The 21551-nt window shown below is 37.3% G+C and overlaps 1 protein-coding gene across 1 annotated transcript in view; it reads left to right on the top strand.

Moving 5' to 3' along the window:
• Window positions 1-20516, top strand: part of sema3e (sema domain, immunoglobulin domain (Ig), short basic domain, secreted, (semaphorin) 3E) — a 79756-nt gene extending 59240 nt beyond the window's left edge. The window contains exons 11-17 of the mRNA XM_051724610.1: window positions 4984-5206; window positions 5384-5475; window positions 5580-5621; window positions 8550-8716; window positions 12448-12515; window positions 12622-12749; window positions 15232-20516. Of these exons, the coding sequence (XP_051580570.1) occupies window positions 4984-5206; window positions 5384-5475; window positions 5580-5621; window positions 8550-8716; window positions 12448-12515; window positions 12622-12749; window positions 15232-15663 (1152 nt within the window). The 3' untranslated portion in view covers window positions 15664-20516. The remainder of the gene's footprint in view (window positions 1-4983; window positions 5207-5383; window positions 5476-5579; window positions 5622-8549; window positions 8717-12447; window positions 12516-12621; window positions 12750-15231) is intronic.
• Window positions 20517-21551: the final 1035 nt, after the last annotated feature.

The raw sequence follows: 21551 nt of genomic DNA, 5'->3' as shown, positions 1-21551 counted from the left end.
TTTAATCTGTGTGTTTGTATATTTGGGGCTATCAGTCAATTTGTGTCAAAATCTTATTGTTAGATCAGAACTCCAAGTGTACGAAATGTCATGTTTTGTTTACACTGCCGATGTCATTTTGCAGCCCACTGAGTGAATGCTGAATCTCATTTCTCCAGACATACAGAATCTCTCATGGCAGACGAGTCTATTTTCAGCATGACTGTGCACATTACTTTTCTGTGCTAGTGTGTCATTGCAATTCTGTAACGTTAATGTCTGAAACTGAGCACTTTCCAAGATCTGTGGTACTGTAACGTTTGTTGCTGGCACTGGCAGGCAAATGATGACAATGAAATGAAGAACCCAAGTGCAAATTTATTTATAAACATGAAATCCAATAGACCCTAACTATAAACATGAAAGAAACATAAAACATGAACTTGACTAGACTAGACGTAAACTTGGCTTGACATTAAATTGACATAGCTTGGCCTGACGAAACATAACAACGTTACCAAACACATAAAACCTGACAAACAACAATGGAAAACATGAAGGCTTAAATACTTGGATATGGGAGAACATAAACCAATGAACAAACAGAACTCTAAACAAGATAATCAAACAATGAACCAATGAAAACAAGACACATAAACATGGAGGGAAAACAGTACATCACATGACCAGGAACACATGACATGAAACAGGAACTAAACTTTTCAAAATAAAAGACATGAAAAACATGAATCAACAAAATACACATGACAGGTACAGAATGGTGAAATTGCAGACTGATCTCATTCTTATTCGTAGGTATTTTTGTATGTTTAGAAAGACACATAAACGTACAATATTAATGTTTTTTTCTGTGCTAGTGTGTCATTGCAGTTCTGTAACGTTAATATCTGAAACTGAGCACTTTCCGAGAACTGTGGTACAGAATGGTGAAATTGCAGACTGATCTCATTCTTATTCGTAGGTATTTTGTATGTTTAGAAAGACACATAAATGTACAATATTAATGCATATACATCAAATAAAACGTAAAACCTTTTACATATTTACAACTTTAAAGATATAGGAGTGGTGGTGGCATAGTGGGCTAAAGCACATAACTGGTAAACAGAAGGTTGCTGGTTCAATCCCCACAGCCACCACTATTGTGTCCTTGAGGTTGCATTGTGAACTCCAGGGGTATTGTCCCTGTAATAAGTACACTGTAAGTCACTTTGGATAAAAGTGTCTGCCAAATGCATAAATGTAAAGATGTATCCTCTGATGACTGGTTGTACAAATGTAGTTATAAATAATATATAGGTGGAATTAATACTAGTTAAGTCCACTCTTTTATGGCTGAATTTAATTATCATCAAAGCTTAAATTTATGAAATATAAATTGGAAACCCCAAATCGATACAAAATAACAAAATATATGAAATTACATTTTGCCTAAAGAAAACGAAGCCTACATTTAGGACCATTAAGATTTTTTTGCATTATGACATTAATTTCAAGACAGTTTAGCACATTATCGTGAGTTGCTTTACTTTTATTAAAGCCATTTTTTAACTATATTTCAGTAAAAAAAAAAAAGCTAAAATCAGCGAAAATGAAAGGCAGTACCAAGGGAGTACTACTATGATTCATAAATGCTTTACAATTTAAATAATATATCATTTTCTCACATTGCAGTAATGAGAATGTGTGTAACTGTCATGAAAATGATGTCACAAAATGTGAAAAATCATAATGGTCATAAAATGTCAAATGTGAAGAAATGTCAAATTAGGTAGATGTGTTAACTGTTTAATCAATGTGATGGAGTTTAACATATTCAATAAATCACTTTTATTTTAAAAACAATACAATTCCATACATTCAGTAGTCCTGAAACTATTCATAAACATTTGTATATCTCAAAATGTTTTCATATGTAAAGGGTGTTTGTTTTAGATGCTGTCTATATGTATACATTGACAGTTTCAGTATCTACACAAACATTCAAAAAGGTAAAAACCTTCTGTATGAAGACCTACGAATTTTAATGAGATCACATTGTAAATCGAAGCATTGTGGCCTGAATTGTTCTAATTACATCTGATATGTGCTGATTACTAATGCTCTTCTCTACCTATATATATCCAGCCGATAAAAGAGTTAGACTGGTTTCTAATAGTTAAAGAGAAATGATCTGTAATTCACAGTCATTTTCTTTGGTGTATTGTGCCATGTCTGATGTTGAAGGAGCAGGGATTATCCATTGTTCACATCTCGGAGAGAGTCTCATTTTGTTCTTTTCCTGTACAGTTTTCCGGCGAAAAGCATTTTAAAAAGTATTTCTGTGACAGCTGACCTTTAAAGGCAATTTGATGGCTTTAGTCGTGCACTGCTGGGTTTCTGATTAGCCTCTTGTTCTAAAAGGTTATATCTGTGAGAAGCAGGCGAGCTCAGATCAGCAGAAACCAAACCAAAGACCTGAAAGGCTTGCATGACTTGCCAAAGTGTGTTTCTATGCATATCAAGTGAGAATGATTCCATTTTCACCAACTGAGCTTTATTGGCATGATGGTTATACAGTGTATACACTGCCCTAAAAAGCCTAAACTCAGTGACTACACCAGAAAAAGTTACTTGGTTTTAGAATGGATTTTGTATTTACTGCAATTTTCACATTGTGTTTTCCCAGGTCATCTAAGAAACTTTATATTAATTCATTTAAATTACATGTAATTTAATTAAAATGTGCTGTGTGTGTTACTGCGTTTTGCCTTTCCACTGCAGTACAGCAATTATAGTGCCGAGATAGGCAGTAACTATGTTTCCATCCAAGGATTTTTTGCGAAAAAAGTTTTAGCGCATCAAAATAAAGCTGATGGAAACGCAAATTATCGCTAAAAGTGTCGAAATAATATTTAATTGTTTAACTCTAGCGCATAAACTCTATGTTGATACTTCAAATGTCACGAAAAACTGGTTTGGAAACACTTTTCTAGAGAAAATTGGCATTAATGCAAAAATGTAATGTCACATGACAGAATTTGCCCCAATTGTTAGCCTGTTATTCATAACGACGGTATACATCCTTGAAAGCCAATTTATTGTACATGATTGATTGATCTTAAAAGCTTCAGTGTGCTTTTTGGAACACTAACATATAGCACAATTCTATAAAATTAATGTTTAGTTTACCGGAGGCAACTTGCGATAGACGCAACATCAGGACCAATATTACAGTCCTATCAAAAGAGCAACTGCGCCTTTCGATTACAATTCCTCATCTTCTGATTGCATTTATTTGTGAATTAAAATGACAGTAATTTGTCTAATTTCAATGAATTGTCTCAATAATCTCCCTATTTTACAAAGACTTCAGAGGGGAAAAAATGAGGGACATCTGGGAGGCGAATTAGCGATAAACACACTTTTGCTTAAGGGCAGATTTCTTTTGCGATAAACCAAAACGTATGCGACAAAGTGTTTTTTTAGGCATGACATCATCACGCACACCATTTTTATCGATAAAAGGCCATTTGAATGGAAACGGGCAGAAGACGGCAAATGTCGCAAAAAAATTTTTTACACATTTTCACATTGTCAATAAAAAAATAGCGCGAAAAGTAGATGGAAACTAGGCTAGTACTATGGAGGCTCTTAAAGGACAGGGCGGGACATTTTTTTCTGAAATAGTTTTGCGTTCCCCCGCAATAAATTTACCATTGTTTTCCTAAAATAACCATAATTTAACCTCATAGTAAAGCCATAGTACTAATACAGGAAAACAAAAACTATGGTAATAAAAATCATAATTTTGTGGTTATTTTGATTTTGTACAAATATCAGAATAAAATATAGTAACCACAAGATTAACCATGGTTACTATATGGATACAGTATACTGTATTAAAAGCATGGTTACTTAACTTTTCATAGTTACTACAATATTACTATAGTAAAAACAAAGTTAAACTATGGTATTTGCATAGTAAAACCAAAATACCCACAAAATAATGATTTTTATTTCCATAGTTTTCTTTTTCCTGTATTATCATTATGGTTTCACTACAAATATCATGGTTAAAATATGGTTACTGTAGTAAAACCATGGCAAATTTATTGCGAGGGAACGCAAACTATTTCAGATAATAAATTCCCACCCTGTCCTCTAAGGGGCTTTGTACAATACAAATAATAACAATAACAACAACAATAATAATAATAATAATAAATAAGGTAATGTAAATAAAGAGATATAGAAAATGAAGGTGAATGTTGAAGATAAAATGAATAAATATATATTTATTTACTTAATATACATATAAAATATGGTATATACATTAATATACAATAGTTAGTTCTGGTTCTTGAATCTGATTGGTCGAGAGATGTTCCATGAGTACTGATATCATAGAATATAGCAGTGCTGGTGTAGGGCCATATCACACTCCTGCTCGTGTGATATTGCTTAATTATATAATTATACTGTTATATGTGGGTGAATTTTATGTCCCAGTCAATATTGTGATATAAAAGTACATTATAAAAATATTTTTATTTCCATGTTTAAAACTATGATAATCTAAAAAAAAAAAAAAAGTGAAATAACACTGATTGTAGCCCCTGGTGGCCGAGGTTGGTACCACTTGCTAATTGTTAGCTAGCAAGAAAAAAATTCTCATGTGTTGCCTTTTGGGCAATAACAAAACAAAACAAAAAAACATTAGAGAGAGAAAAAACAACCCATTTTTAGAAAGAATACATTAATGACATTAATCTTAGCAAAACAAAACAGTCCAATATTATATTTCAAAAACTTTAATGTCATTTCCACCAAAAAATGACATAAATCTCCTGTGATGCATGTACAAACCCTGTTGGACATTGTTAGTAGACAAATAAATAAACTAGTGAGAGTGTGAAAAACGTTTCTGAAAATCCACAGCGCTAAAATTGCGAAGTTGAAGAAACACCAATACATACCGTATTGTCTCTCTTTCTCTCTCAGTGTGCTAGTAAGATAAATGGAGGCCAGTTCTCCAGTTCTAAGGAGTATCCGGATGAGGCTCTTCGGTTTGCACGCTCTCATCCCCTCATGTTCCAAGCGGTGCAGCCCGTTCAAGGACGGCCCATTCTGCTAGACACAGAAGGAGGGCGTCGACTCACACAGCTGGCGGTGGACAGGGTGGAAGCTGAGGATGGACACTACAATGTTCTCTTCATAGGGACAGGTACTCTATATTTAGTCCCTGTTTTGCCTTCTATAATCAAATCTTCTCTGTCATACAGTTCTTTTAAACAAAGGACTAATATGTTCATACTTTATGCTTGAGATTTGTGGAATCACTAGAAAAACTGGACAAATTAATTAATAGCCTAATTCTTGGTCCTCTCTTTGTTTATCTCAGATAATTCTATTGTTTTAAAAGTGATCACAATCTACAACAAAGAAGCCGACACAGTTGAAGAGCTTCTTCTGGAGGAATTGCAGGTTTTCAAGGTTGTTGCAAGTTCTTCGGCTGACTTTTTATCTTTTGGTCAAAACCATTTCATTTCTAATAGAAACATTCTTCAAACTAAACACTTATTTTTCTCTCGCTCCAGGTCCCTGTTCCTATTACAGAGATCATCATCTCTACCAAAAGAGTAAGACTTTCTCAGTCAGTCACATTTATTTTATCCTTCTTTGTTTTTAAAGGTCAAGTCATTTCTGTGCCATTAGCATCACCAAACGGAATTACAAAAATAATGTTTTTAAACAGATTTCATGAACATTCCCTCGTCCTTTAGTGTGATTACATCACACTAAAATCATGTAAACATGTATACTGTTTATGTCTTGTGTCTATACTTTTGAAACGGTGTGTATTTTAGCATATTGGCCCCAATCACTTCCAATATAAGTACCTCACTGTAACCACTTTTTTAATACAAGAGGGGTGAGTCAAAAATGTTTTTTTGTGGTTAATTGAGCTTAACGTTTAACCTGGAACATTCCTTTAAGCTTGGATAAAAGAACGTATTTTAACATTACAGCCATTAAAGGATTAGTTCACCCAAAAATGTAAATTCAGTCATTGTTTACTCACCCCTGTGTTGTTGTGACTCTATAGGACTTTCTCTCTTTTTCTCAACACAAAGGGAGAAATTGTGAAACAATGTTGTGCTCAGTGATGTCATACAATGGCAGTTTATGGCGACCACCTCTTCAAGCTTCAAAAGAACACAAAAGTATAATTCAGAAGTCTAATAAATTATTCCATGAGACTCATGATTGTTATGAAAGCATACAATAAGATTTGATGAGAAACAAACTGAAATCGAATGTATTATTTAGTGAAAATATTCACTGACCATTGATCTCCTGTGTGTGTTCATGATAGGACACGAGAGCAACAGTTCACACAGACAACATCAGAATCAGAATCAGCTTTATTGCCAAGTATGCTTACACATACAAGGAATTTGTCTTGGTGACAGAAGCTTCCAGTGTACAACAATACAAAAACAGCAGCAAGACATAGATAATAATAAAAAATATAAAATAAAACTAATTATACACATACATACAGACACACACATACATACATACATACACACATACATACACATAGGTAGTGCAAATCTAATACAAATCTGTTATGTACAGTGCAAATATTGTTGCAGATGGATAGCCTGAGGGAAAAAACTGCTCCTGTGCCTGACAGTTCTGGTGCTCAGAGCTCTGAAGCGTCGGCCAGAAGGCAACAGTTCAAAAAGGTAGTGGGCAGGGTGAGTTGGGTCCAGAGTGATTTTTCCAGCCTTTTTCCTCACTCTGGAAGTGTACAGTTCTTGAAGGGTTGGGGGGGGGGGGGCAACCAATAATCCTCTCAGCAGTCTGAACTGTCCTTTGTAGTCTTCTGATGTCTGATTTCGTAGCTGAACCAAACCAGACAGTTATTGAAGTGCAGAGGACAGACTCAATGACTGCTGAGTAGAACTGTATCAGCAGCGCCTGTGGCAGGTTGAATTTCCTCAGCTGCCCAGGAACCTGAATGACTCCACTGCTGCCACAGTGCTGTTTAGAATGGTGAGGGGTGTTCAGCTCAAGGTTGTTTTAATTGCACCAGACAGCCAGCTGTTCAACCTCCCTTCTGTAATGTAGACTCATCATCATCTTGGATGAGGCCGATGACAGTGGTGTCATCTGCACACTTCAGGAGCTTGACAGAGGGGGCGTTCAAGTGAAAATTCGTTTTGTGTATCTAAAAACAGGTCCTCCACAGCGATAGTGACAACAAAACACAACACAGCTGCACACAAAACATTTACAAAAGATGTCTGAAGAGTTTGTAGTTGAAGAATTGATGCATTTCTATGCCCAGCCTTATTTTCTTGAATAGAGTATTCAGAAATCAAACATAGAGGAGGATACTGGAGCTACAGTTACACCGAACACTGTTGTCCTAACCTGATGCAAATGACACGCGATAAAAGGTATATTTTCTATGGTTAATAGAGTTTTTGTCCTAACCAGCAGTGACAAGTGACGGTACATTCTATCGATTGCTTGTTTTCTATTTTCGGCATTGTGCGGTTAACTCATCCACTGTGAACTGGCACCTGTCCAAAAACTTTCAAAAAAATAAGGCTGGGCACAGAAATGCATCAATTCTTCGACTACAGACTCTTCAGGCATGTTTAGTAAGTTCTGTTCTCTGTTTTGTGTGCAGCTGTGTTGTGTTCTGTTGTCACTATCGCTGTGGAGGACCTGTATTTAGATAAACAAAACGAGTTTCCGCTTGAACGCACCATTGCCTCAAGGGGGCAGCGTGAACTGTTGCTCTCGTGTCCTATCATGAAAGCACACAGGAGATCAACGGTCAGTGAATATTTTCACTAAATAACACATTAGATTTCAGTTTGTTTCTCATCAAATCTTATCGTATGCTTTCATAACAATCATGAGTCTCATGAATAATTTATTAGACTTCTGAATTATACTTTTGTGTTCTTTTGAAGCTTGAAGAGGTGGTCACCATAAACTGCCATTGTATGACATCACTGAGCACAACATTGTTTCACAATTTCTCCCTTTGTGTTGAGAAAAAGAGAGAAAGTCCTATAGAGTCACAACAACACAGGGGTGAGTAAACAATGACTGAATTTTCATTTTTGGGTGAAATATTTCTTTAATAACTAACCAAATAGAATGGAACACCTGAGATGAAAGTGTTAAAACTCTAATGACTGTGATGCCCTCACTGGTATTATTATTTTCCACCTGGAGATGGTAGTATTGAGTAAACTTGTCATGCATGTGTGTTCACCATTGCAGTCTTGCTACTTACAGAAAATTCAGCTTTTATATATAATAAAAAAATAATTAATATTTATTAGAATTTGTTATATTACAAAAGACTGTGTACAAAGAAATGTATGATTATTGTTATATAGTAAAATATTTGTCATAGTATTTTTTACATGATGCATTTTTTCTCTCTCATTTTACTATCCTAAAGTGGTGATTTGGACTCAATGGAATTCATCAAGTGTAACAAAGCGGTTGACAGGAGTATGTTTGTGTCTCCACAGCAGCAGCTGTACGTGGGCTCTGAGCTGGGTGTTACACAGATCCGTGTGCATCAGTGTGGGTTGTACGGTTCAGCCTGCGCCGACTGCTGCCTTGCCAGAGACCCTTACTGCGCCTGGGACGGATTCACATGTTCCCAGTACTACCCTGTAGGACTGTATGCCAAAAGGTACCAACACTCACATAAGAGGGTGTTTCTTCAACTTCAGGCAGTTTTTGCACTGTGGATATCTTGTTAAACAGTTTTCACACTCTCATTAGTTTATTAAATGTATCTACTAACAGTGTGCAACAGTGTATGTTCATGCATCACAGGACATTTTATGTCATTCAAGTCATGATAATTCCCACCACAGTGTCATTTCCAGCACATCTCCAGTTCTGTATTGTGTGTAATTGAATTATGTGCTGGAAATGATGCTGATGGAAATTATATTTTTCAAATAAAAACCGACTTTTAAGGCTAATTTTATAGCTAACATTTAATGTATCCTAAATACACACAAATAAATCATATTTTAGCACTTTTTTTTTTTTTTTTTCACAATTTCACAACATTACAGCTTGATCGGAAATGATGGCAAATAAAAAGTGATGTTTCCCTTAATTTTCTTTTCTTTTTTTTTTTTTTTTCTCATATTTCATCTCAAGCATGCTCTTCAACAAGAATAAAACAGTAAAATCTACACATAAAGGGTATTTGAAAAGTACAACATGAGAAATGACAAATAATGACCCTCCTGAACCCTCCCCTGTCTGCCATTTGTTGGACAAAATAATCTTACCCCAAACTCTCACCCTTGTTGGAAAAACAACAACAACAAACAGATAAAACTAGCCTAAGCTGATCTCAGCTGGTTTTCCAGGCTGGTCAGTTGACTGGTTTTAGAAGGGTTTGTGGAGATCTGCTTAGGCTTTTAACCTTTTAAACTCGAACAAGCATGCACACACACGCTTTTGATATTCAGAATATATTAAAATATCTGAAACACACATACATATCTAAGCTCTGTAAATATCAGCCTTTGGCTGGTTGTACATTTACTCACAGTATGAAGACTGCAGATTGCTTTCATAATAAGAAACAGGTATAAAAAGACAGTATTAGAAGACTTGACATTTATTTACTTGACATGTTATTCATTTCCGTGAACTTTGCATAACAAATGTTTTTTTTTTAGAGATACAGTTCGCACAGAAATGAAAATTCTGTCATCATTTACTCATCCTCATGTTGTTCTAAACCTGTATAACTTTCTTTCTTGTGTGGGACACAAAAGGTGATTTTAGACAGAATGTTGCCTCAGTCACCAATCACTAGGGCTACACAATTAATAGAAAAACTAATCACAATTACGATTACAGCTGCCATGATTATACAATTGTGAAAACTATTACAGCCTTTAAGTCTGCTCCTGTTGTGTCAGTCGTTTCCATTCACAACATGTTTTTGCAGCGGTTGAGTATTCTAACCAATCACAGACATGTCCGTTGAGCAATGACATGGCAATGGCCAATCAGAGATGCTTAAATTAGTCCTCCGTCCTATATAAGTAATGACAACTGATCCTAATGTGCAAGTTTTAAACAGTCTTATGTTTCACCACACGAAAATTCATACTGAAGAAACGTCACCTGACACTAGAAAAGAAGCTGCAGAGCAAATGCGAAAAGCACTTTAGAATGATTTTGGATTCGTTGCATGTTTCGCCGCTCACTTGCAACGTAGATACAGTGCAAATGAGCAACGTGACAAAATTAAAATGCTTCAGTTCTAATCAAGCGATAGACGCGGTGTAACTCATTGATTTATTATGCTGATTAGAGCATTTGTGAGAGTGCAGAACTCTGTTTGGAGTGTCAGTGGGCTGTTTATGCAGTGAGTGACAGCTTCAGTCATTGTTTGCCACCACAGCACTTACTGAATGCCGGACACAAGTGTGTAGCCAGGAAATAACTTTTGGGTGGGCCTCAGCAAAAATGGATGGGCCAAATTTTTTTTACCAAATTTTCCTTGACAACAGAGAAGCGACGCATTCGAACAATTCTTTCACATTTTCAAAAATCTGAATTTATGCATTTTTTTAAACTATTTTATAAATATATAAATATATAGAAATTTGGCTACACCACTGGCAGTAAGTAACTTGGTCAATTTAAATGGGTTGTTAATAAGTTTGAATATTGAATGTCATATTATTTACTGTATGTAGACCAATCATTTAAGCAGTAGTTAAGACTCATATTGCATGTCTGATGGTAGTTTTTGATTGTATGCCTCTTTCTCAGGCTTTAAGGGTGTGTTAAACATGTGAGAATGTGTATTTATCAACCTGTTATATGTCACACAGGCATATTGAATCAAGTAATAATTGGTTTTGTCAATAGTTCAGAGAGAACCTACATATGTTTTTTTCTATACCACTTTTATTAGGCCTTATTATAATATTTAATGCTTAAACAAAAAACAAAAAAAACCAAAAAAAAAACGTTAAAATCTGCTTCTCTGGGGCCTGTGTATCTCAGCGAGTATTGATGCTGACTACCACCCTTGGAGTTCGTGAGTTTGAATCCAGGGTGTGCTGAGTGAAAAAATGAAGAAAATGAAGCTTATATTGAGGACCACTGACATATATATATATATATATATATATATATATATATATATATATCATTTTTTTATTTTTTATTTTTGTTTTGCATTGTGACATTGTCAGGATATATATGCACGTTTTACCTCCAGTTATCATTGCCATAATGCATCTGGGCATCTCATTTTACAATTCCCATTGTTGTCAATGATTCTCATTACCATAACACAGTCAAATACGCTGCTGTACACTGTTTTATTATTATTATTATTATTAATTTGTTTTACTTATTATTTAATATTTAATTTCATTATTAAAATCAATGCAAAGAAAGGCAGTACCAAGGGAGTACTACTATGATGTCTAAATACTTTAAAATTTAAAAAATATAATTTATTTCACATTGCAGTAATGAGAATTGGGGGGGGGGGGGGGTAAAATGTGCGCAACTGTCATGAAAATAATGTCACAATGTAAAAAAATTAATAAAAAATAATATATATATATATATATATATATATATATATATATAATAATTTCTGCATGTAAAATATCATTTTTGAAAATGTTTCTTTTGATTTTAAAGTAAAATAGGACCAAGGCATTATATTTAATTTTTTGACAGATTTTTACGAGAATCACGCTAACATTCTGTCAAACGTCTCCTTTTGTGTTCCACAGAAGAAAGGTATACAGTTCAGAATTTTAATTTTCGGTCGAACTGTCCTTTTAACCTCAGTGAACTTGGAGAGCGTATGTTTTTGTGAGAACTCTTTTGATGTTTCACTTGTGTGTGTGTCAGAGTGTCGTTCATCACAGCGAATGGTGTGTCTCTATAATCCCGACTCAAAGGCCTGTCGGCTGACTCAGAATGCTCATCAATTTGAGCTTGTTAGCGATTGATGCCAACACCTCTCGCCCATGTTAATGCCCATCACATGCTCACTTTGAATGCAAAGCCACACAAGTCACCAACAGTTAGCACTAGACACCTGTCAAGAACAAAACGAGCTCGTCTGATTGAATTTCTGTCACTTCATGGTACTCGTTGACACCACGGGCAGCACACAGATATTATGACATTTGCAGACAGACATGCAGGTCTCTGTCTAGGTTATGTCCCCCCTGTGGAGCCGGGCCTGGCCCGCCCAATCATGAACTTGGCCCACCTCGAGAACTACACCTACACGCACCCCTCCAACTGTTCGGCCCACCTGGTGGGTCCTATGGCCCACCTTACATCTTAGAGCTGGAGCCAGGCCTGGTTATGTCAATAACCAATGTGGTTATGTTTTCTCTCATTCTTCAGACGCTTCAGACGGCAAGACATCCGGCATGGCAACGCGGTTCAGCAGTGCAACGGGCTTCAGCTTAGCGGTATGTTCTTATCAATGACGGATATTACAGTTTTAGAAGCTTTAAAGAGAAAATGAGGCGGATGGGATCTGTGACTGAACATGCAATATGTGTGTGTGTGTTACAGAGGATCAGAGCATCTCAGAAAAGCTGGTATATGGTGTGGAGAACAACAGTACTCTACTAGAATGCAGACCACGTTCACTACAGGCATCCGTTAACTGGTACATTCAACGTGGCGTGGACATGGAGGAGGTATAAACGCACACTTTTTTGAACTACTCCTTTAAAAGGAACACCTGAACAGTTATTGAAAGAATGAAAGGTGCTCGAATAAAGTCTACAAACATGTACAGAGTTCACTTGGAGCTGTTCTGGGAAGTTATTCCATCACAAGCTCTGGCCTGAACCGCTGATGAGAGAGGACTGTTAAATATAGATTAAAGCTCCATTTCAACGTTCTGACCACAGGGATGCTGGTTAATGTTTCCTCCAGTGATTTACTACATCTTAAATAGAAAATAATAAAGACATCGGCTGTGTCACTCCATCTTTACTCTCTAACATCTCTCTGCAGGATCACAGTAACTCATACTTTAGATAATGGTGCATTTATTAGTGGCGAGCGTCACTATTACTCATAGGGTTAGAGATCTTTACAAACCCCCAAAGCTAAGTTTTACATTTCGCCACATCACTCATCTAACTGCGTTTGTGCAACAGACATGAATCATAATTCAAATCATGTGGCTTGTGGAGGTGTGCTATTACTTTTCTAAGCAATCAGACTTGTGAATTTCACCTGGCCGATGATAAAATGGGCAAAAGCATCCCATAGATCTGAGCCATATTTAGAATATGCGGGTGGGATCTTTCGACTTATGCCAGTAAGAATCCAACCAAAACAATCTAGCAACTAGGCATGGCAATCATAAGGAATTTAACGATTCAACAGGACATGCATAACTAATCAGATTAAATTAATTATCATAAAAGGCATGTTTAGACAGACTTTTAATAGGCAACAATGCAATCAAATAATTCATCCTAACTATAGATTAAATAACAATTCTAGATATTTAATTATTTTAATTTATTCGGTCGAGCTGTGTGTTTCATGCTGTGGATTCAAAAGAAAAGGCTTATAAGAGTCATTTGTTATGGAATCGGACTACACTGTTCACACTGTATGTTTTGCTCTGTAGAATCAAAAGAATCGGTTCATTAGAGTCATTCTTAGGGAAATCGGACTACACTGTTCGCTCTTTATGTTTTGCACTGTAGATTCAAGAGAATCGTTTCATTAGAGCCATTCTTAGGGAAATCGGACTGCACTGTTCGCTCTTGTTGTTTTGCGCTTTGGATTCAAAAGAATCGGTTCATTAGAGCCATTCTTAGGGAAATCGGACTACACTGTTCGCTCTTTATGTTTTGTGCTGTGGATTCAAAAGAATCGGTTCATTAGAGTCATTCATTGGGAAATCTAACTACACTGTTCGCTCTATGTTTTGCTCTGTAGAATCAAAAGAATCAGTTCATTAGAGCCATTCTTAGGGAAATCGGACAACACTGTTCGCTCTTGTTGTTTTGCACTTTGGATTCAAAAGATTTGGTTCATTAGAGTCATTCATTGGGAAATCTAACTACACTGTTCGCTCTTTATGTTTTGCTCTGTAGAATCAAAAGAATCGGTTCATTAGAGTCATTCTTAGGGAAATTGGATTACACTGTTCACACTGTATGTTTGTGCTGTAAATTCAAAAGAACCAGTTCAAAAGAGTCATTCGTTCGGGAACCAGACTACATTGGTAGCGCTGTTTATTTCACACTGTGGATTCAAAAGAATGGGCTCATAAGAGTCATTCGTTCGGGAACCAGACTACATTGGTAGCGCTGTTTATTTCACACTGTGGATTCAAAAGAATGGGCTCATAAGAGTCATTCGTTCGGGAACCGGACTACATTGGTGGCGCTGTTTATTTCACACTGTGGATTTAAAAGAATGGGCTCATAAGAGTCATTTGTTTGGGAATCGGACTACACTGGATGCCTTGTATGTTTTGCACTGTAGATTCAAAAGTATTGGTTCATTAGAGTTATTCTTTCTGGAATCGGACTACACTGTTCACCCTTTATGTTTGTGCTATAAATTCAAAAGAACCAGTTCAAAAGAGTCATTCGTTTGGGAATCGGACTACACTGTTCGTCCTTTATGTTTCACATTGTAGATTCAAAAGAATCGGTTCATTAGAGTCATTCGTTAAAGAATCGCACTACTCTGTTTGCATTGAATGTTTGTACTATTCATTCAAAAGAACCGGCTCATAAAATTAATTTGTTCAGGAATCTAATTACACTGGACGGCTTGTATGTTTTGCGCTATAGGTTCAAAAGAATTAGTTCAATAGAGTCATTCTTTTGAAAATCCATCTACACTGTTCGCACTGTATGTTTGTGCTATAAATTCAAAAGAACCGGTTCATTAGTCATTTGTTCGGGTTAGGGTTAGGTCGCTACTCTGGTCGCACTGTGTGTTTCGTGCTATTAACACTGTTAAATCATTAAAACATATTTATAAGAACAGGTTCTTGGTTTCCAACCCTAATAGCAACCACCCAGAACACCCTATCAACCACACAGCAATGTACTAAAAATCTCTTGAGGTTAAATTCTACACCCTGATACTGAAAGCAAATTAAGTGCACAAATGTCCTCCTTTTTTCTTTCTTTCTCTCAGGTGAAAGGTGATGAACGCTTGATTCAGACCCTTCATGGCCTGTTGCTTCTTAGAATCGCAAAGGGAGATGCAGGAGTGTATGTGTGCCAGTCCACAGAGCACGGCTTTGTACAGACAGTGGTACGAGTCACTTTGGAGGTCCTGGACGAGGATAAAGTGGAGGGTCTTTTCCATAAAGGCGAGGAGGAGGAAGGCGATTCCCAGCACAGATCTCCACCCTGTCCCTTCCCCAGCCTGCCCTCCGCCCCCTCCTCTTCGAAGCTCTGGTACAAGGATTTCATGCAGCTGATTGGCTACAGCAACTTCCAGCGGGTGGAGCAATACTGCGAGAAGGTGTGGTGTGTGTCTGACAGGAAGAGAAAGAAACTCAAGGGAATGGCACCCAAATGGCGGGGAAGAGCACGAGCGCCACGACACGCACGGGGACATTAAAGATTGTTAGAAGAGAAAATGAACTCTCGAAACTCAGTGGAAATGATGACATGATACATAAATGTCTTTTGATATTAGGACTTTTAAAGGAATGTGCCGGGTTCAATAAGTTATGCTCAATCTACAGCATTTGTGGCATAATGTTGAGTATTTTACAGAAATGAGTATTTTAACATTTATGCATTGACCCCATTCACTTCCATTCCAAGTGTCTCACTGTAACACAGATTTTTGCTTTATTTTTAAATAAACAAGGGATGATTCCTTTTTTTTTATTTATTGTATTTTTTATTTATTTTTATTTTTTTTTTTTAAATCAACATTATGCCACAAATACTGTTAATTGAACTTAATCTGTTAAGAACCCGGAACATTCCTTTTAATGTCCTTATTAAGTCTTAACATTGCATCGTTCCTACCGAAACCATTACGGCCAGAAATATCTCTACGCAAGTATGTGAACGCAAACACTTCTAGCTACGCAAGCTTGATTTGCGCCCCAAAATGAGTTGGAATGCAATTCAAAACGCTGCACAAGTACGTGTTGCATTCTCAGTTTTGCCAGAAGGGCCACTATAGTGGACAATAGCGTGAACGGTCCCCTTCTATGCTCTGTTTTATTTACTGCCATCTACTGTAATGCTGCAACAATGATTTTAGAGAATCTTAAAGCTAGGGTAATACTTCGTTTTTCCGCATGCTGTCAGCGCTCCAGCGTTTCAAAATATACTCTATTAGGGGACCTGGGTAGCTCAGCAAGTAAAGACACTGGTGTGGTACACCTGGACTCGCAAGTTTGAATCCAGGGTGTGCTGAGTGACTCCAGTCAGGCTTCCTAAGCAACCAGTTGGCCCGGTTGCTAGGGAGGGCAGAGTCCTCCTCGTGGTCGCTATAATGTGGTTCTCGCTCTCGGTGGGGCGCGTGGTGAGTTGTGCATGGATGCCGTGGAGAATAGCGTGAAGCCGCCACACGCGCTAGGTCTCCACGGTAACGCGCTAAACAAGCCACGTGATAAGATGACTGTCTCAGATGCGGAGGCAACTGAGATTCATCCTCCGCCACCCGGATTGAGGTGAGTCACTATGCCACCATGAGGACTTTGGGCATTCCAAATTGGGGAGAATATCCCCCCCAGCAGTCTGGCCGTCTCATTAACACGCATTTCATTCATTGATGATATTTCATACCAGTTGACATTCAATGATAAATTCCACCATACAGTGATTGCAAATGACATTTCTTTGGATAAATGTCCCAGATGTATTTATTTATAAATACCTGTAGTACATTAGCTGTTATCTTACTCTGACCATGCTTTAAAAATCAATCTGAACAGAATGAAGCAGTTGTATTATCAAGTTAAATAAATAAATAACTGAGTTAAAATATATTTAACCACACTACATATATTTAATCTATTTCAAACATTATAACTCATTGTGAGGAGGAGGAGAGCGTGGCCGGGCCGTGAGGGTGCAAGGACGCATGTGTCTCTCTCTCTCTCTCGAACTGCCGTCTCCGGCACTCCTGCTGATTAATTGACTCAGCGCCGGCCGTGCACCCTCACAGCCCGGTCACGCCCTCCTCCTCGTCACACTCCTCCCCCGCCCAATTCAGGACGGGGCGCCATCCAGACTGGCCTACTCCCCCCCATCTCTGAAGGGGATATACTGCCCATCCAGCCGTTCCGCCAGTCGATGGTCCACCCCGCCTCCTGGGAATTTGGGGAGAGATGAGGTGAGGGAGAGGGGAGAGGGAAAGGGTGAGTGGGAGAGAGAGAGAGAGAGAGAGGGAGGAGAGAGAAAAAATTGCTTGCCGGTTCCCGGACATGCCGTCGCCTGGTCCTCAGCCACTCCTCCGCCCTCCGGTGGATGACAGATGCTCCTCCCCAGGCGGACGGCAGCGAGTCCTCCGACCCCTGGTGGCCGGAACGGCTCCTCCCCTTGCGGACGGCAGCTGCGAGAACTCCACGACAGCGCATCCCTTCTCCTTCCAGGGTTTCAGCACCAATGTAAAGGGTTCAGGATGGGCAAGGAGGAGGCGGGAACTGGCAGGACAGTCGACATAACTTTAATGATGTAACTGAACTTAAAACAACATAAAACAAACATAAACACACACAGCATGGTCAGGTGTCTCTCTCTCTCTCTCGAACTGGCGTCTCCAGCTCCACTTTATCTCTCTCTCTGCACTGATTAATTGACTTGACGCCTGTCGCACACCCTCACAGCTCGGCAACGCCTTCCTCCTTGTCACACACATTATCTTTAGCAGCTCTTACTTATGCATTAGCATTTCAAAATGTATCAATATACAATACTTATCAGTAAACAGTGACACAAAATAAAGATTAAAACAAACATTTAATAAAAACAGGGTGATACATGCATTCGTCGCATCTCTCTCCCTCACACATGGCAGTGACTGAAGCATGTAGTTGTATAATTCTAAGAGCACTGCTGGTGCCGACACCCTTTGTCTCCTTCCACCTTTTGTCATTTGCGTTTCCAGCTGATCTGTGGTTAAATGTCTGCTATAGACCTCCGTGTGAGGAGAAACGGAGAAATGCGCTTGGATTGGAGTATATACCAGCTATTGCTTTCTCAGATCGGCTCGGGCTGAATTAAAGCTCTGAAAACTGTTCTTCCACTAAATTTTGAAAAAGCTGTACACGGTAATGTTCAGAATATTTCTTCTGCTATCTCTGCAAAGATCCGTACTTTAAAATACTCTTTCGAACACTCATTTTAAGTGGCGTTTTGGGAACTAGACAACTACGCCGCATGTAAACACCTTTAACCGGAAACTAGCGGGCCGCACTATTTCAAAGCAGACGTACATCATGAGGCTCAGTACAAGTAGTCCATTACCTTTGGTATTATTTTGGCTGTGTCATCCTTGAATGCGCAAGTTGTATTCTCATGGAAGTTGATTAGTTGGTTGTCTGATTGGTTGAATGTGAAGCGTGGAAATGCAGATTTGAAAATCAAATTAATTGTTTATTGGGGAAATAAATCGTTGATTTTCTGCACATTTTTAAATGTACAACTCTGCTCAAGGGCGTAGATTTTTCTTCGACATTGGGGGGGGTTGCAGTGTGAAGCATTTACATGTTTCCATTGATGGTATAAATAATGGGGGGGGGGGGGGTTGTACTTGTTTGTTTTGATTCCCCCTTGAAATCTACGCCCCTGACACTTATCTTTGGTTTTAGAAGGTATAAAGTCTTTGCACGTCAGAAAGCTTATGATTTATGATTATGTCGAGTCGAATCGCAAGTCATCAAACCCTGAGACAAACTGTATTAACTATTATATTTGGCAGGAATCTATCCACACTAAATATGATTATATTATTAATATAGTTCTATTAAATACATTTAAGGAGTGAGGAAAATAAATAGTTTTTGTTACAACTATGGCAGTTTCTAAACTGTTATATTTTGCATTTATTGTTTCTGACATAAATGTCATAGTTTGATCTAAAGAAACCATAGTCACATCTAACGTAAACATCTAAAGTAATTGGCTTTGTTTGCTTTCAGAAATTCCAGAATGTTTTAATTGAGCCCAATAAATTAGGTGTTTTTACAAAGGACTTTCAATATCCCAAACAAATGTTTTATTGTCAAATGTGCATTTCAGTGGGACACAATATGCAACATTATTTATAATTGCACTCATTTTTGCAATACATTTACATTTAGTCATTTAGCAGACTTAAAAACAATATCCACAGTATCACACTGCAAACTTCTATTTGTAAAACAATAATAATATCAATAATTTTATTATTTTCTGTCCTTCTCTAATGTTAATCTGGAGTCCTGCGACTGCTTTGAGATACTACTCTTTAGTACACTTAAGTTTGCTACTGCCACAGTAATGTGAAAAAGCACGTTAAGTACCATGCAATTGCAATGCATACTTGCGTAGAGTATCGTTCTGGCCTCTAACCACAGCGAATATGCTGAAGAAAGAACATGTGTCACATTGATTTGAATATATACAGTATGTACAGTGGGTCTTGCATAATGAAAACCATTTCAGGATCATGCAAATCAAATTTCTTCTTGGACTGCTATGAACAATGACACATGGCGGAGACCAGCTGTCCTCTCTTGTCAACGATGTGAGATTTCCTATGAAGATTTCACAGAACGGCTTTTTTTCCCCTCTGTTGACTGTCTGAATTCAAGAGTTCCAAACAGATGAGAAAGTGTGACTCACTTCTGCTTCAAAAGCCCTTCTCAGATCGAGAAGCAACCTTGTGCACATGCCGATTATATTTATCTCCATTTTCATTATTTTATATAAATTATTCTAAACAGTGTTTTGAAGATTTCGTAGTGGTTTTCGCTGTTTTCTTAGGTTACTTCCACACTAATCCGTTTTCATTTGAAAACTCAATTTTCAGTTTCTAACGCCATCGTTTTCCAAAGGATGCAGTTATAGAGAGTGTTTTGAAACACTCAGTTTTCGGTTGATGGGAGGCGCAAAACGCAGCGAAATCAATGCTTTTACAAACAGCAGCGTATCAGTGTGGACATGGCCTTCATTTCAACAGGACACATATTAATGCATTTTAATTGTGTGCATAGATTTTATGAGTATTGATCGTAATGTATCAATTCTAGTGATTAAACCAGCATTATGCAAAAATAAAAATAATCATAAATATTTCCATGGAAAGTAGTTTGCAATATGCAAACATTGCAACATTATTCAAGCTACTAAATTAGAGCCAAATCATGGTGTATCATTTCAGTGACGTCACACTTTTGCTGTGTATCATGATGTTGAAAATGTTTCATGTTTAAATTATGCGTTGTATAATAAACATAATAAATCCTTGTCTATAGTGTATGTATTATGTACTAGTATAAAGTGCAGTAAAGGCCAAAAGTCTGAGACCGCATTTTAAAGCTGGGATTCAAAATCAGTTTTTACCAGGAAATTAAAGCTTTGATATGATATGCATTTGTAACTAATTTTTGTTGTTTTTACAAGTGGTCTCAGACTTAGTGAAAATGAAAGGCTCATATTAAGATGATTCTCACGAAACCTGTGAAGAAAATTTCCTGGTTATATTTAACTCCAAATCAATATGTAAAAATATGAAATTTTATTTTGCATGAAAAAATGTGCCTACATTCATTTTTTGCATTGTGACAATTCTCATTACCGTAACAAACCTGGATATTTTACTGTACTTTTACTATTCCCATTGTTTTCGATGATGATTCTCATTATCATAACACAGTCATGTTTTTCTTTTACAATAGAAAAGATGCTGTTGTACAATGATTTTCTTAATTAAAATCAATGCAAATGAAAGGCAAAACCAAGGGAGTACTACTATAATGGATAAATACTTTACAATTTAAATGATATATAATTTTTTTCAGATTGTGTTTATGAGAAAATCTTAATGACCATCTTTTTCTGCGTTGCGGTAATGAGAATTGTGGGCTAAAATAAGTGCAACTGTTACGAAAATAATGTTAATATAGGGCTGGGTAAAAATATCGATTTTCTGATGCATCGCGATCTTCTCTTGAACAATCTCGATAACGATTCTTAAATCCCAAGATCGATCTTTTAGTCTGTGCACAACCCTCCACTACAATGAGAGGAAATCACTCGCATTTACAAACAAATTTCGCGCTTTGCGACTAAAGTGTTTACAGTATATTTGGCAACTGGCAGGTAAATGTTTAGATTTCACTCAGCAGTGATTGTGTAGTATAGTGGTGGAGTATTCAGCAGCGAGATCCTTTTACTGAGTGTTGAGAGTAAAAGTTGCTCCTTGTAACGTGTGTCCAAAGACGAGATCCACAGAACCCAATTCTCAATGAATAATGTCTCGTTTAATGCTCTTTCTGTTCT

Source organism: Myxocyprinus asiaticus, chromosome 18 (genome assembly GCF_019703515.2).
Source record: "Myxocyprinus asiaticus isolate MX2 ecotype Aquarium Trade chromosome 18, UBuf_Myxa_2, whole genome shotgun sequence".
Taxonomy (NCBI): Eukaryota; Metazoa; Chordata; class Actinopteri; order Cypriniformes; family Catostomidae; genus Myxocyprinus; species Myxocyprinus asiaticus.
The sequence above is the reverse complement of the archived record's forward strand: the minus strand, read 5'-3'. Positions and strand labels throughout refer to the sequence as shown.